The sequence below is a fragment of the Fusarium vanettenii genome, assembly GCF_000151355.1.
Source record: "Fusarium vanettenii 77-13-4 chromosome 16 genomic scaffold NECHAsca_50_chr16_1_0, whole genome shotgun sequence".
Classification (NCBI taxonomy): Eukaryota; Fungi; Ascomycota; class Sordariomycetes; order Hypocreales; family Nectriaceae; genus Fusarium; species Fusarium vanettenii.
The window spans coordinates 80,081-94,622 of record NW_003315839.1 but is presented as its reverse complement, the minus strand read 5'-3'; the positions used below and the strand labels follow the sequence as shown (position 1 = coordinate 94,622).

The 14,542-nt window shown below is 50.2% G+C and overlaps 6 protein-coding genes across 6 annotated transcripts; 3 read left to right on the top strand and 3 right to left on the bottom strand.

The window, feature by feature from the left end:
* Nucleotides 1–931: 931 nt before the first annotated feature.
* Nucleotides 932–2,410, bottom strand: NECHADRAFT_88767 (uncharacterized protein; the record flags this gene model as incomplete). Its single annotated transcript, XM_003041171.1, has 6 exons — nt 932–1,012; nt 1,062–1,133; nt 1,188–1,238; nt 1,295–1,591; nt 1,651–2,117; nt 2,209–2,410. The coding sequence occupies 6 exons, from the start codon at nt 2,408–2,410 to the stop codon at nt 932–934; spliced, it is 1,170 nt and encodes a 389-aa protein (XP_003041217.1).
* A 355-nt stretch (nt 2,411–2,765) lies between these two features.
* Nucleotides 2,766–4,384, top strand: NECHADRAFT_55539 (uncharacterized protein; the record flags this gene model as incomplete). Its single annotated transcript, XM_003041201.1, has 4 exons — nt 2,766–2,819; nt 2,877–2,946; nt 3,004–3,437; nt 3,494–4,384. The coding sequence occupies 4 exons, from the start codon at nt 2,766–2,768 to the stop codon at nt 4,382–4,384; spliced, it is 1,449 nt and encodes a 482-aa protein (XP_003041247.1).
* Nucleotides 4,385–5,072: 688 nt separating this feature from the next.
* Nucleotides 5,073–7,622, top strand: NECHADRAFT_55523 (uncharacterized protein; the record flags this gene model as incomplete). The annotated part of the gene is made up of 3 exons (XM_003041200.1): nt 5,073–5,121; nt 5,183–6,033; nt 7,011–7,622. The coding sequence occupies 3 exons, from the start codon at nt 5,073–5,075 to the stop codon at nt 7,620–7,622; spliced, it is 1,512 nt and encodes a 503-aa protein (XP_003041246.1).
* A 415-nt stretch (nt 7,623–8,037) lies between these two features.
* Nucleotides 8,038–9,468, bottom strand: NECHADRAFT_88763 (uncharacterized protein; the record flags this gene model as incomplete). Its single annotated transcript, XM_003041170.1, has 4 exons — nt 8,038–8,363; nt 8,431–8,845; nt 8,896–9,003; nt 9,061–9,468. The coding sequence occupies 4 exons, from the start codon at nt 9,466–9,468 to the stop codon at nt 8,038–8,040; spliced, it is 1,257 nt and encodes a 418-aa protein (XP_003041216.1).
* Nucleotides 9,469–9,945: 477 nt separating this feature from the next.
* On the bottom strand, nt 9,946–12,003 carry NECHADRAFT_88762 (uncharacterized protein; the record flags this gene model as incomplete). Its single annotated transcript, XM_003041169.1, has 3 exons — nt 9,946–10,337; nt 10,389–11,743; nt 11,804–12,003. The coding sequence occupies 3 exons, from the start codon at nt 12,001–12,003 to the stop codon at nt 9,946–9,948; spliced, it is 1,947 nt and encodes a 648-aa protein (XP_003041215.1).
* Nucleotides 12,004–12,424: 421 nt separating this feature from the next.
* On the top strand, nt 12,425–14,377 carry NECHADRAFT_55481 (uncharacterized protein; the record flags this gene model as incomplete). Its single annotated transcript, XM_003041199.1, has 5 exons — nt 12,425–12,597; nt 12,651–13,261; nt 13,321–13,573; nt 13,631–13,753; nt 13,810–14,377. 5 exons carry the CDS (start codon nt 12,425–12,427, stop codon nt 14,375–14,377), a joined length of 1,728 nt encoding a protein of 575 aa, XP_003041245.1.
* Between the last annotated feature and the right edge of the window lie 165 nt (nt 14,378–14,542).

Genomic DNA, 14,542 nt, shown 5'->3' with positions numbered 1-14,542 from the left:
GGTAGGAGTTTGCCTGGGTATCAATTAACGAAGCTCATCAGTCGACGAGCCTCGCGAAAAGCATGAAGCGTCTCAGCTGGATCACTGCATGTTATTCCGGATAAGTCTCTAGATTCATTAAAGACTGAGGCTAATTTCTTCAGTTCATATTTCTACCAGCCACGTTTGCGTCGGTAAGACCTCGAATATTGACTGATTATCTATAGTAAATTGACATGCTAACAGAGTTTGTTCGGCATGAACGTGAATGCATTGGAAAGGAACCCCGACTGGCGCTGGTATCTTCTCTTTGGGGGGTCCTTTCTTCTCTTAACACTCAGCGTGTGGCTTGTTTTTAAATACGTTCAAGTGAGTCGAATCTAGCTATATCGACTAATATAGATGCTAACTAAAGATGTAGGTTGAGAGTTGGGTTGAACAGCAGGTTGGGAGGTGGATTGAAACCTTGGTTACTAAAGTAAAAGCACCGTATTCGATTGGGGGCACGAGGCCGTAAGGGTGATGTTACAATAGACGGGTGATGTGTACCGATGTCACGAAATTTTATTGGTGGCTGAAGTATCCAAGAGTCTCGAAAACGTGCAAGGATTGTTGTCGGCATGCTTAAAGTCATGACTGTGGTACCCAGTATGGCCCAACCAGCTTGAAGTGTATACAGAGGCTATGCCAATAACCATTCGACGTCACCATATGGGGGAGCAGGCCATCCAGGCTTATGACAGAGCTATATGCGCCAAGCATTGCACCATTTCTTCTTGTCCCGGACGCGCGTATCTTGTTGAGCTGGGAAGCAGAGCTCCCCTCGTTTGGGAAGGGGCTGGGGGCCCAGGGCCGGCATCTTGTCCTCCAAGCTCTCCATCGCATGAAGTCGAGTGGCTTTAGCTGCATAGACGTGCTAGCCCTGACCCGAATTGTACTACTGATATAACCCTTAGCTTTCCTCCCATACAAGAATAGGCTTAACAGCCTTTCCGGTTTTTATATCTTGAATTGCTAGGTTAAAATCCTTCGCCTATTAACACGATTAGCTTATTGTTTCATATGTTGCTTCGTATACTCACCTTGTAGAAGCTAGTAAGTTTATCAATGGGAAAAACTCCCTCTCGATACCACTTGATCATTTGTGGGACATACTATTAATATGATTAATTAACAAGGTTTTAAATTCTAGCATCAGTGTAACTCACAATGGATGGAACTGCGTCGCCTTGCACACTGCCAAGTAGAGTCTTTCCCGACTTTAACCATCGGGTATGTCAGCAATGTTTAAAAGAATACAGGTAAAGAAACATACCAGTTTAAACTTTGTGATATCAACTTCAAGAGAGGCCCCCGACATGCCTAGTAGAACCATCTTGCCGAGAATGCTAGTCATGTTGAGTGCTTCCTGAATAACAGGAAGCACTCCCGTAGTATCAATAGTGATGGAAGAACCTGCACCGTCGGTTGCGTCTCGAGTGGCCTGCGGAAAACCATCAGGGCACTTCTCATTGTTTATCAGCACAGTCGCCCCCAGTTCTTTGGCGATTCGCAGTTTCTCGTCGACACGATCAATCGCAATAATGGATTTGCAACCAATCATCTTGGCAGCCTAGACCACACGAGAAGGAGTTAGTGGACATACAGAGACGGTCCCCGCAGAAGACTTACCATGACACCGGCGAGACCAACGCCTCCAAGTCCTATGATGGCGACCGAGTCGCTGGGCTGGGCATTTGCAAGGATCGAGACTGTCGCAGCACCTGTTTGGAACCCGCAGCCCAGGGGTGCGAAAAGCTTCAGCTCTTCCCTGTCCTTGACAATGCCATTCACGTTGACAATGCAGGATTCCTTGACCACGGCCAGGTTTGCGAGGCTGGACTGACCGAAGAACCCGCCGGCTACAGAACCTCCGTCACCGCCTCCGCCATTGGCATCTGTCGTATATGCAGGCTCTGAATCACCGAAACACAGTGCAAGAGCTGAATGGCAATATGCGGGATGCCCGCTCTGGCAGCTGGTACAGTTTCCGCAAAAGGCAAACGAAAGAAGAACAGGGTCGCCCTCCCGCAAGGGTGCTTTGGAAGGGTTAGGATTGGCACCGACTTTTGCACCGATTTTTCTAATGTATCCCGCACCTGGTGATGGCATCTGTTATCAGCCTTTGCATGGGTTTACCCTGGCCAGGCATGCCAGGGTACAGTAGTCAAGTGGGCAGAGTTCACTCACCTTCGTGACCTAGAACCCTGGGATAGACCCCATCGGGTCGCGCAGCTATGGCAACGTCTGTATGACATATACCGGTGGCAACCATTTCAACCAAGCACTCGTCATCTCGAAGATCGCGGAGTGATAGTTTATCAAGGCTGAAGTGGGGTTGGCCACCTGGGCTTGGTGCTGACGCAACGACGGCAAGACAAGGGTATGGCATGTTGAGCGATTCCTATGAAGCACGCTTGTCATAAGTTATGGAATGTTCCGGTATAGTGGCCATTTATTTGTATTCGGCCCCAATATCAGCCTCAGTAATAGGAGAGTGACTTGGGATTGGATTGGAATTCATACTACGTATCGATGGCACTGGCTGGAAATCGTTTCCGACTTGACGGTTGCACTCCCTCCAGTTCCGGGGAGATAAGGTCAACCTTCCACTTCAACACTAGCGGCGGACTTAAGAACTGTTGCGTGGGCAAGCCGATCCTACCCATAGATAAATCGTGTAACTAGAACACAACCAACACCGAGGCAATTAATCCTGTACCTTGATCCCATCATTCTACGAAGCAATGGCCACCCAAACATCTACCAACCATGAGACACGTCTCTTCATCAACGGCGAGGTTGGCAATGCGCTCACACCAAGCCAAACACGACATCGGAGCTAATCTTTCTGTTAGTTCTCTGTAGCTTCAGACGGAGGAACATTTCCGTTAAGCTCGCCACTCACGCGAGAGACAATCGCTCTAGGTGGGCTTGCAAATATTCAAAGACGCGAGCAGATGATCTAATCTCCTTTGTCGTCAGTATCCGAGGCAACGGTGGAGGACACCAATCGTGCTGTTGCAGCAGCAAAGGCGGCCTCGCCAGCATGGGCCGCTTTGTCAGTTCATGAAAGAGGAGCCTACATGAACAAACTGGCCGACTTAATCACAGACCATGAGAAGGAACTCGCCAGCCTAGAGGCAGTCTCGATGGGGCGACCTGTCTCTTCATACTGGGATGCAAAGGCGGCAGTGAAGAAGCTCCAGTACTTTGCTACGGCCGGCTGGAATGGGCAGGGCCGTACTAGTCTGAATACTCCGGGGTTTATCAACCTGACCCTGAGGCAACCGTTTGGTGTGGTCGCCGCTATTATTCCCTGGAATGTTCCCGTCTACGTGTTTATCAACAAGGTTGCTCCCGCCGTGGCAGCTGGCAACACAGTGGTCCTCAAGAGCAGCGAAAAAGCTCCCCTGACAGTGAGTGATATCATCCACTGTGTCTTGGTGCTCAGGCCATTACTAACCTTTCAAAGTCGGCAAAACTTGCTGGGCTCGTCCAGAAAGCTGGATTCCCCCCGGGTGTCATCAATGTTCTTTCTGGCCATGGCCACGTCTCTGGTGCTACCCTTGCTTCACATATGGATATCAGATTGATCACGTTCACCGGTTCAGGACGGACCGGACGTCTAATCCGTGAAGCAGCAGCAAAATCCAACATGAAGAACGTCGTCCTTGAGCTTGGAGGGAAGAGCCCGGCCGTGATATTCGACGACGCTGATCTAGGGCGTGCAGCAAAGGAGACGTCGCATAGTGTCCAGTGGAACAGTGGGCAGGTGTGCATGGCCAACTCTCGCGTCTACGTTCACGCTTCTGTGGCGGAACGCTTCGTGGAGCTTTTCAAAGAGTCCTTCAAAGCTGTGAGATTGGGCGACCCTCTGGACCCAGAAGTCAACCATGGGCCACAAGCGGACCATACCCAGTACAACATTGTGAAGAAATATTTTGAAATGGGCAAGCAGGACGGCAAGCTTGCCCTCGGGGGAGTGCCCGAGGACACGGTTGGTTACTTTATCCAGCCGACGATTTTCCTCGACACGCCCGAGAACGCGCAGATCATGAAGGATGAGGTTTTTGGGCCCATCGTCAACATCAACGTATTCACCAACGAAGAGGAGGTGATCCGGATGGCGAACGACACCGAGTTTGGGCTCTATTCTGCTGTTTACACGCGGGATATTGACCGAGCCTTACGCTTCGCGAAGGCATCAGAGGCCGGTACCGTGGCGATCAACTGTACCAGCCCGACAGGTGCATTTGACCTTCCATTTGGAGGGTACAAGTCAAGCGGTGTTGCACGAGAGGGTATCCATGACAGCTTGGACAACTATCTAGAGACCAAAACTGTTATTATTAGAACTGGATAGTGGCAGTTGGCCTGGAATATAACTCGACTTTATAATTAATTTGTAGAGACTCTCTGAAAAACTGTAAGAGGGACCATTTATCTAATAAAGTACAATGGGTTAGCACTTGGAAGCCTGTTGGGTCTTGTATTTTAACATTATACCCCCTTAGGAAGAGGGGAGAGGCATCTTGTACCGGGCTTCCTTTTCCATCTTTCTATAGATGGAATCGTAGAAGATTCAATTTCCTTTAAAAAACAACATTCAAAAGTATCTAGGTTCCAGTGCTACGGTTGTTTTTCATGAATACATTTCTTTTGTAAGCTTGTACCCTTTGACGCTGTGGCTGATGCACTCGGAATGTATCGAGTGTTGATTGGTCGGCACCGACCGTTATGGGAAAAGAACCAATCGGGGCTATCGGGGAGTTAAGGAAAAGGCCAAGTTTGAGCTCCGGTTACGGAATAACAAGGCCAATCCCGATCAGAAGAAGATGCTCACTTGAATCTGTCGACTTCGATAGTCCCCCACGAACGCTTGGCCCGTCCGCCATGACTGCCGAACAAGTAGTGCCGGTATGAGAAGATGAAAAAGCTCGCCGCAGACCACTCTCTCGGGCTTGGCAAGAGTCTCAATTGTCCAAGACTGTCACATCTCTACCTCGCTTAAGATCGATTCGAAACGCTCAACAATGACAACTACCTGTACTATGGATCTGGAAGGCTTCAGGGAAGCAGCGAGGTCGTCCATTGACGAGAGTAAGTCCAATGGCCGTCATCTGCCAGCCAGGTTGCGACCTCTACTCTAACACTGTTACAGTTGTAGGATACTACCAGAACATCGTCGATCGTCGAGTCGTTTCCAGCGTCAAACCAGGCTACCTACGCGAACTGGTTCCCTCTAAGCCTCCAGTCGAAGGTGAACAATGGAAGGACATCCAGAAAGACGTGGAAGCCAAGATCATGCCCGGCATCACGCACTGGCAGTCGCCCAACTTTATGGCATTCTTCCCATGCTCCTCTAGCTTTCCCGGAATGCTTGGAGAAATGTACTCGAGTGCGTTCAACGGCTCTGCCTTCAATTGGATCTGCTCCCCTGCCGTCACCGAGCTCGAGACCATTGTAACAGACTGGCTTGCCGACATGTTCAACCTGCCCGAGACCTACCGATCCTCTGGCAGTACTCTCGGAGGCGGCGTTATACACGGTACGGCATCCGAGGCTATTCTTACTGTCATGGTGGCAGCCCGCGACAAGTACCTGCGAGAAGCAACCGAGGGCGTACCTGAAGACCAGCTCGACGACGCCATGGCCGATGCGCGGAATAAGCTGGTAGCCTTTGGCAGCGCTACGACGCATTCTAGCACTAAGAAAGCTGCCCAGGTCTCTGGCGTCCGGTTCATGGAAATCCCCGTGTCGGCCAAGAACAACTTTGCTTTGACCGGTGCCGATGTGAAGGCCGCCGTGGAGAAGGCCCACGCCAAGGGGCTTACGCCGTTCTACTTGACCGCAACCCTTGGGACGACAGACTGCTGTGCCTACGACGACTTTGAGTCTATTGCGGATGCTCTGCAAGAGGTTGCCCCGCCCGGTAAGGGAGAGGTTTGGGTCCACGTCGATGCGGCCTATGCTGGTGCTGCGCTTGTCTGCCCCGAGTATCACCACCATTGTGTTCAAAGATGATATATGCGCCAACCATTTGGCAATTCGCCGAGATATTACATTCAAGCTCTAACTAAGCCCATACTCCTCAGCCACCACCCAAACCTTTGCATCTTCACGACCGAAACCTTCCTCCTCCTTAAGTCACTCCTATGACTCAACGACTTAAAAACCTTAATCCCCTCCCCAAGCCCCGGCAACATATCCTCCCCAACTCATCCTCCGACTTCCCCGCTTTATACATATCCTATCAGCGGCTTCAACGTCGCAACCAGCTCTAGCAGGCTATCAACCCAGCCCATATTCATCATCATCGCCTTAATGAGGCAGCGCCTTACAGACTTTATAAGTCCTTTAAGCTCTAATAGCTCTATATATCATATAAAGCGCCTAAGCTCTTAAGGTACCCCTAGGCGCTCTAAAGCTATAAGAAATACCTTATAGGCTAAGATAGCTAATTCGATATATTAGTTTCCTTTAAGCACTATTCGCTAGAAATTATAAGGTAGTATTATATCGATTTAATAGATTAAGAGCTATTTTATATTTTATATAATCTAATTTCTTTCTTAATAATTAAGAGGGTAAGAAAAAAAATAATAATCCCTATAGGTAATAATAATAATAATAATAGTAGTAATAGTAATATTATTAGGGTTATATTGCTGATTAATTATAGTTCTTAGTATTATATTTAAAGATATAGTATTAAGAGATTATAGCTTAAGAAGATAAAAAGGTAGATAATTCTCTTATTTCTTATATAGAGGTTAAAATAATTAAAATACCTATAAGAGGTTAAACTTTTATAATAATATAATTAGGTATAACTCTTCTATTACTATAGAAGTTTAACTAGGCTATTATATTAATATTAGGTCATAATATTATATTGTGTTTGAGATCTATTCTTTATTATAGTTATAGCCCGGCCCTTAATGGGTTAACTGAGCCTAAAGATCAAGTATCACCACTTTACTGCCCAGTTCCACCGGTTTCACAGCTTCAACATGAATCTGCACAAGTGGCTGCTGACGAACTTCGATTGCTCCGTCACCTTTGTCCAGAAGCGGAGCTACTATATTGACGCCTTCAACATGACTCCCCCGTATCTGAGAAACAACTACTCGGAGAGCGGCTTGGTGACTGATTACCGCGATTGGCAGATTCCCCTCGGTCGTCGTTTCCGAAGCTTGAAGGTGTGGTTTGTGATCCGGACATTTGGCGTCAAGGGTCTACAGGAGCACATCAGGAAGGGAATCCGCCATGGTGATCTCTTTACACAGCTAGTCAAAGATCGATCGGACTTGTTTGAGATTGTTGCCGTGCCACGGTTTGCTCTGGTTGTCCTCAGGCTGAAGGGCGCTAGGTCGGATGACCAGAATGCGTTGACGGAAAAGGTGTACACCACCATTAACGAGGAGGGCAAGATTTACCTTACGAGCACAGTTCTTGATGGTAGTATCTATGCCATCAGGTTCTGCTTAAGCACGCCATTCGTCGAGGAGGTTCACGTCAGAGATGCGTTTGACACACTTGTCAAAACGACTGAGATGGTGTCGGGTGCATTAAAGGGATTAAATGCAGCTAAGCTCTAAGTCGTGTTGCATGAGATCCGACATGTCATGCAAAACCTTGAGCTAACAAATTTATCTATTTTTTGACTGATTCTCCCGTCATCTTTCTTCATTTTCACCTTGAAGCTTGCTGGATTTGCCTGGGCTTTTGCTCGTGAGATATTTTCATGATCAATAAACAAATACTATCCGTCGGGCGCGGGATAGCTAGCGGTGTTTATCACATTCGAACGGTCTTGGAACGTTTCTGTGGTGTTATACGATGTTGATTTGGTGCCTTCGGTGCGTTATCCCGTGTGTTGATTGATATTGTGACTCGTACCTTTTCTCTCCTTACAGAGGAACCGTCATTCAAATCCACAACGACTGAAGCATTTCATACGAAGACTTGGCCATTTGAGCAGGCCATTGCATATCTAGGAGTGGCAGATTCCCCCTACAGCTGGGCAAGCGCCGTGTCATACACCTGATCGATATCTTCTGTCCATATCCATTTCATGCGATCCTTCAGTAGGCCCCGAACAACCGGGAGGCTATCCTCGTAGTTGAGACCCTCTACCTCCTCGGCCCTTAGCTCATACAAGTCCCCGGCCTGCCGAGACGTCTCTTGTACTCTTTCTGCACGTGGGGCTCGGATGGATTGGTACAGGTGCAGATAGTCCGCCATGGGACGTGGCTGAGTCGATTTCTGGGCCTTGAAGTAGTCCTGAAGAGCTCGCCCGAGAATGTATCCATCCTCAAGCGCCTGTCCTGCTCCAGCTCCTAATGTCAGGGTAAGTAAAGGGTCAGGTGGAAAGGATTGAGGCGGACAGCTTGCGACTAGACTGACCTTGGTGAGGACACATGGCGTGGGCAGCATCTCCGAGCAGAACCACCTTGCCTCCTGAAAAGACCCACTCCGGTGAAGGCTCTCTGTCAAAGAGAATCCACTTTAGAGGGTTTGTGTTCATCTTGCTGATGACAGTCTTGACTGCAGGGGCAAACTCTTTGAAGTGGTCCTCGACGGCGCTCTTGTCGCTTGTCAGAGTCCAGCTCTCCTTCACGTCACCCAGATCCTCCCACGGCGTGGTGACAAAGGCGACGACGTTTACAATCTTGTTGCTGCTGATGGGGAAGGTGAGGAAGTGCTTGCCCGGAGCCATAAAGACTGTGGCATATGTGTCGAGGGGCCAGTCGTCAGCGATGTCCTCGGTTTTGCACAGGCCACGGTAAACCACCATTTTTCCATACTGCGGCGTGTCACTCTGTCATCGAGTGAGCTGAGTGAGGAGTGAATCCAAGCAGGAGTACGTACAACGTAATGCTTGCGAGTGACTGAATGGATACCGTCCGCGCCGATGACTAGGTTTGCAGACACCGTGGTGCCGTCGGCGAAAGTGACCAGCGTGGTTTTTCCCTTGTCCTATATCAAGAAACAGTTACAGGGAGCGCACTCAGGTTGAAATTGCCAGGTACGTACCTCCAAGGATGCACATTGCTTGTCCGTGTGGAGAGTAGCCGCGCCCCGTTCTTGAACCGCGTCGATCAAGGCTTGGAGGAACTCTGCGCGATGTAATGAGAAGCTAGGTGTGCTGGCGTCACCAGGGATTCTGACGGTATGGACATCTGACCCATCATCGAAGCGCCGAAACGAGAGCCAGATTCCTGCCCTCGTGCCTGTGATCTTGGCCAGCCGCTCATGCAGACCTAGCTTCACGGCCAGGGCGGCAGCGTTGGGACCTATACCAAGACCAGCACCGATTTCCTTGTACTCGGGCGCCTGCTCGTATATGTCAATCTGGATGTCCTCTGAAGGCGAGTGTTGGTGTATCGACAATGCAGCAAAGAGTCCACCAAGACCGCCTCCAATGATAGCAATCTTGAACATGTTTACGGTATTCTTGTCGAGTGACTTTTATTGGTTATGGAGAGCGTCCGAGTTATGGGGGCTTCCTCCTGTGGACTTGAACGACAGGATAACAACGAGCATTGATATACTGTTGTGCGAAAGTAAACACTAGCAGTTGATCACTACCCTCAACCACTTCGGCATTTCCACGATTCACTCTTGCTAGGCATTTGCCTGCGCTCTACACTCGGCATCGGCAACAATGCTGACGAGACCAGGTTTCTAGCGATGGAGGGGTAAGTGGCTAACTCTTAACTCCGGCCGACCCGGCACCTCGGAATCCTCTCCACTGTCCACTGTCTCTTATCTCCCCATTCTCCGGCCCGCTAAGAGACTGCATCGGAAATTGGAGTGACGCAGTGGGTACGAGAACCCGGAGAGAAGACTTTTACCCGCGCTGTCTGTGGAGTTTGATGAGGCATATGTTGTTGGTGTTACGTACACGAAGCTCTCCTTTTACTGTACAAGATCATCCAATGTCCAGGTTGACTCGGCAAAGTTTCCGGACTCAAAGCTCTCCAGCTGCGTCTGCAAGTCATGGGCAATACCCCTCGTGTACCCAAACAGCGAGTGCAACCCCGGAAATGCTTCCGTCGGCAATGCCAACGGCACGGGCATGGGTGTCAGAGAAGGGGGCAGATTAGCACAGCTCCCGCTTGAATGCAATGACTGGTGCATGCACTGGAGCAGCCCTTGAAGAAAGGTCAAGGCTCTCTTGGCAAAGGCGTGGTTGCTCGACATTTCTTTGATCATGTCCAGGGCGTTTTCCACCTTGGCCAAAGCAGGGCTTTCTTGATGATGTGCCGTGCGGATAACTGAAGACACCAAGGCAACCACGGCGTTGAACACTAGCGTTGGTCAGCGGAGGGTGCAAATTTGGTGAGAGAGGACCATCTTACAGTAGTAAACGTTGAACCAGTTGAGCCCCAAAGAGTGCTTCGTCTGCTCATACCTCAACGCAACAATATCTACAGTTTCAACCGCGGCATCAAGACACATCTTCTGGCTGAACCGCAACGTTTGGTCGGCCAATGAGCCTTGGCCAGCCGTCTGCACGCCATGACCCAAAGAAGGCCGATGGATCAATATGCGGACCATGTTTGCTCGCAGAGCCAAGATCCATTGTGGCTCGTTTGGGTTATCGTGATCCAGCACAAGGTGCGTAGGAAGATCACGACGCCATTTCTGGTATTCGTCATCAAGAGCCACGATGCACTCTGCAGTGTCCTTTGTCATGTCCATTTTCTCAGAGAGACGTGCCAAGACCTTTTCAATTATCTTGCACAGCTTGATCATCTCAATACAGAATGACATGCTTGAAGGCCGCTTAGGCATGGGGTACAGGACCCCGTCGTCACGTATGCATTCATCGTCAAGATCTTCGGGGATAGAGACGGAAAAGTCGGCGCTTCGGGTGGCTGAGGGACGCTGATAGATCATGCTCCAGTGCATATCAAGAATATAGGCGGAATACCAGACCCTTCGCTTCGTCTCTCGTACCGGAGGCGTATCGAACTCGGGCGGGTCCTTGTGTAGATGCAGGCCGTAGGCAATCCTGACGGCGAGGCCGAGTATGTTCCAGGACTCCTCCCCACAGCTCGTGGTCTGAAGATATCTTGCACCGAGCAGCAAGACCTGGACATGCTCCAGACGCCAGTCCCGCAGGAGGGTCGGTTGAAGTAGGGCCATAGCAATCTCGTAGTGTCTCCGTGCGGTGTGAGGGTTGGCCTCGACGTCAACTACCCAGTGAGACGTGCACAGAGCAAGGATCATGTTGATGATGGCAAAAGTAAGCGGTTGGCCATGTCGAGTTTCTGCAGAGCAGCGCAGAGCCTCACCGAAAACCGATCTAGCGCTGGGCCCATGGAACAAGGGCGTGAGTGTATTCCGAGTGGTGAAGTACTGGTCAAGAATATCGGCGGCGTTGTCGGGCGTGGCATATAGTTCATCCCCTGTCAGCTGAAATGGACTGACTCGAGATCCAGAATCTGTCTCGACCAGCTGCGCCTCCACGTTGCCTTGGCCATAAAGGCTGTTCAAGAGCAGCTGGGTGAACGAGATGCCCCCGATGGACAGATTGGCATCCACGACCACGGAAGAGGGTGTTTGTCCCGGCTGGACGGTGTTGTTGGAACAAGAACAGGTGGCTTGCCCCTGTCCTGGAACTTCCGAGGCCCCTGGCGTTCCAGACGGGACAGAGGTTTGAGCGGCCTTTTCCAGGAGCTCAAGCCGACTTTCCAACCCCCGCAGGTAACTTTGGGTGACAGTTCTCAGCAATCAACTTCCCACAAGGTTTACGGGGTGGGGGGATTACTCTTGGTTGACCGTGACGGTGTTGGCAGCGGCGAGCGAGACACCCTGCTGGACAAAGGAGCATTCTCGCCCGTTGTGGGCACACGTCGAGCACACGGGCTTGGTGCCATCACATTTCGTCTTTAACGCTCGGCAGCTAGAGCACGACACGGGGACCCGGTTGCGCCGGCGTTTGCTCGCGGGACTACCTTCTCTTGCCATGGCTTTGAAGTCGGATATAGCGGGGAGAAGCTTTTGTCAGACGCAGCGGGGCGGGGAGATAAAAGGGATTTATAGGTTCGAGGTCACCAGCCGCTAACTAAGTGGACCTAACCTCCAGCCGTCAGCTCTCTCATCTCATGGTGATTCAGCATGTTTCCCTTGGCGTTACGAAAGGTATTGCTTGTTTGTCCTTCGCTTGTAATCTAATCAATCAGATAACCGTATCTCAATTAAGCTATTAAGTAATTCGTTCGGTGTCAACCGGCCATCACTCCTCATCCAGCTTAGTCCCATCAACTGTTTCCCACCAGGCATGGGATGGCACAAATGAAGATTGAGGTACATATATGGCCTTGAAAGTGGTCGAAATGGTTCCCTTTAACTTGTATCATCATCGCTTCTTCTTGAACCATTCACCACCATGGCAGCAACGTCGATATCTGATCATGTCGAGGCCGGCATCCAAGACAATGGCGACAAAGACCAGAGACGTTCGGACAAGTACGACGCTGCTTTCGCGCAAGCCGGTGTCCAACAGGTCGAGGCCATTACGACGGTTTGGAGCACCAGGATGTTGTGGACTGTTTTTGCACTGTGAGTCAACAAGATCATCTACACTATCAACTCGGCTAAAAATCTCCAACCAGGCTCTATGTAGTCAACGTCGTCGATGCCATCCTTCAGCACGTCCAGTCCTCCCTCACCCCCTATGTAACCTCAGCTTTTGCGCAGCACAGCCTCCTAGCAACGACCGGTGTCGTGTCGTCCATCATCGGTGGCGTCTGCCAGCTCACGATTGCCAAAGTCATTGATATCTGGGGCCGTGGCGAGGGCTACGCCGCCATGCTCATGCTCTGCGTTATCGGACTGATCATGAAGGCGACTTGTAACAGCGTGGAAATGTACGCAGCTGCGCATACGCTGTATTGGGTTGGACACATCGGCATCACCTATATCATCTCGGTTGTCCTGGCGGACATGACAACGTTGCAGAACCGAATGATTATGTTTGGAATCAACACGACACCGTCAATCGTGAGCACATTCTCTGGACCAAAAATTGCTGAGCTCTTCTTGCAAAATGTCAACTTTCGTTGGGCATTCGGTGGCTTTTCCATCATCTTGGTCGCCTTCTCACTGCCTATCCTCCTGGTCTTTTTCCTCTATGGGCACAAAGCTGTCAGCCTCGGGGTCATCGAGAAAGCTACCAGCCGAACTATCCGGGAGTCGATCGAGTATTACTTTTGGCAATTCGATGGTATGTATTTCAATGCCGGACGTTTCTTTGAGTCACATCTAACCAATCCGTCTACTCAGTTGTCGGTCTTCTCCTTGTCACGGTTGGATGGTCTCTTCTGCTCTTGCCGTTCAGCATCGCAAGATCAGCTCCTCAGGGGTGGTCCACGGGTTATATTATTGCCATGATTGTGCTTGGTGTTCTCGTGCTCGCCGCCTCTGTCTTTTGGGAAAAGTCGTATGCGAGGATTCCGTTCTTCCCCTGGAAATTCCTCAAGGAACGAACTGTTTGGGCGTCTTGTCTTCTGAACGGGCTGATGTTCATGTCGGTATTGTAAGCAGCATTTCTCAGGCCTTTTGGACACTCGAAAAATAGCTGACTGGATTGCAGTGTATGGGAAGCATACTATACGACGTACTTGCAGGTCGTGCACGTCCAGAGCGTCAGTAACGCGGGCTATATCTCAGGAACCTTTAATGTTTTCTCTTCGTTTATAGGGCCTTTTGTCGGCTTGTGAGTGTTTGACCACCAGAAAGACCCGATGCTCGAAAATTAACGGTCCAAAACAGACTCATCCGGTACACCAACGAGTACAAGTGGGCGTCTATCGCCGGAGTTCCTTTTGCTGCACTGGGAAGTGGCCTACTTGTCCACTTCCGCCGCCCCGACACCAGCGTCGGCTATCTCGTCATGTGCCAGATCCTCACCGGCGTCGCCGTGGGAATCTGGGGCTTGACGGCGCAGCTTGCTCTCATGTCCTCGGTCCGTCATCAAGAGGTTGCCATAGCTCTCGCCATGAGTGGACTTTTCGGTTCGATTGGCGTGTCTCTCGGATTCACGGTTGCCGGTGCCCTATGGACCAATATTGTGCCTGCAAAGTTGCACGAGGCTCTGCCTGAGGACAGTAAGAACCTGACCAGCGTCCTCTTTGGGGATATTCGGGAGCAACTGTCGTATCCTATGGGAAGCCCAATCCGAGGTGCTGTCATTGTAGCTTTCCAGGACGCACAGCACAAGATGGTTATCGTTGGAACGTGTTTGGTGCCCCTTATGCTGGCTTGCATATTTGTCTGGAAGAATGTTGATCTGAGGAAGCGACAGCAAGAGGAGGGCCAGTCAAAGGGAAATGTCTTTTAGATGTCGGACAATTCTTGAGTTATGTCTGGTATATAAAAGGTCTATCTGAATCTGCTTGTGGTCGGCATCAATGACGTCTCCTTCCGGGCACAGTATCACAGAAGACGACAAAACCTGGCTATTCCAGGTAACAAACTTCTCCACAGCAGCTTCTTGCTTCCTCTC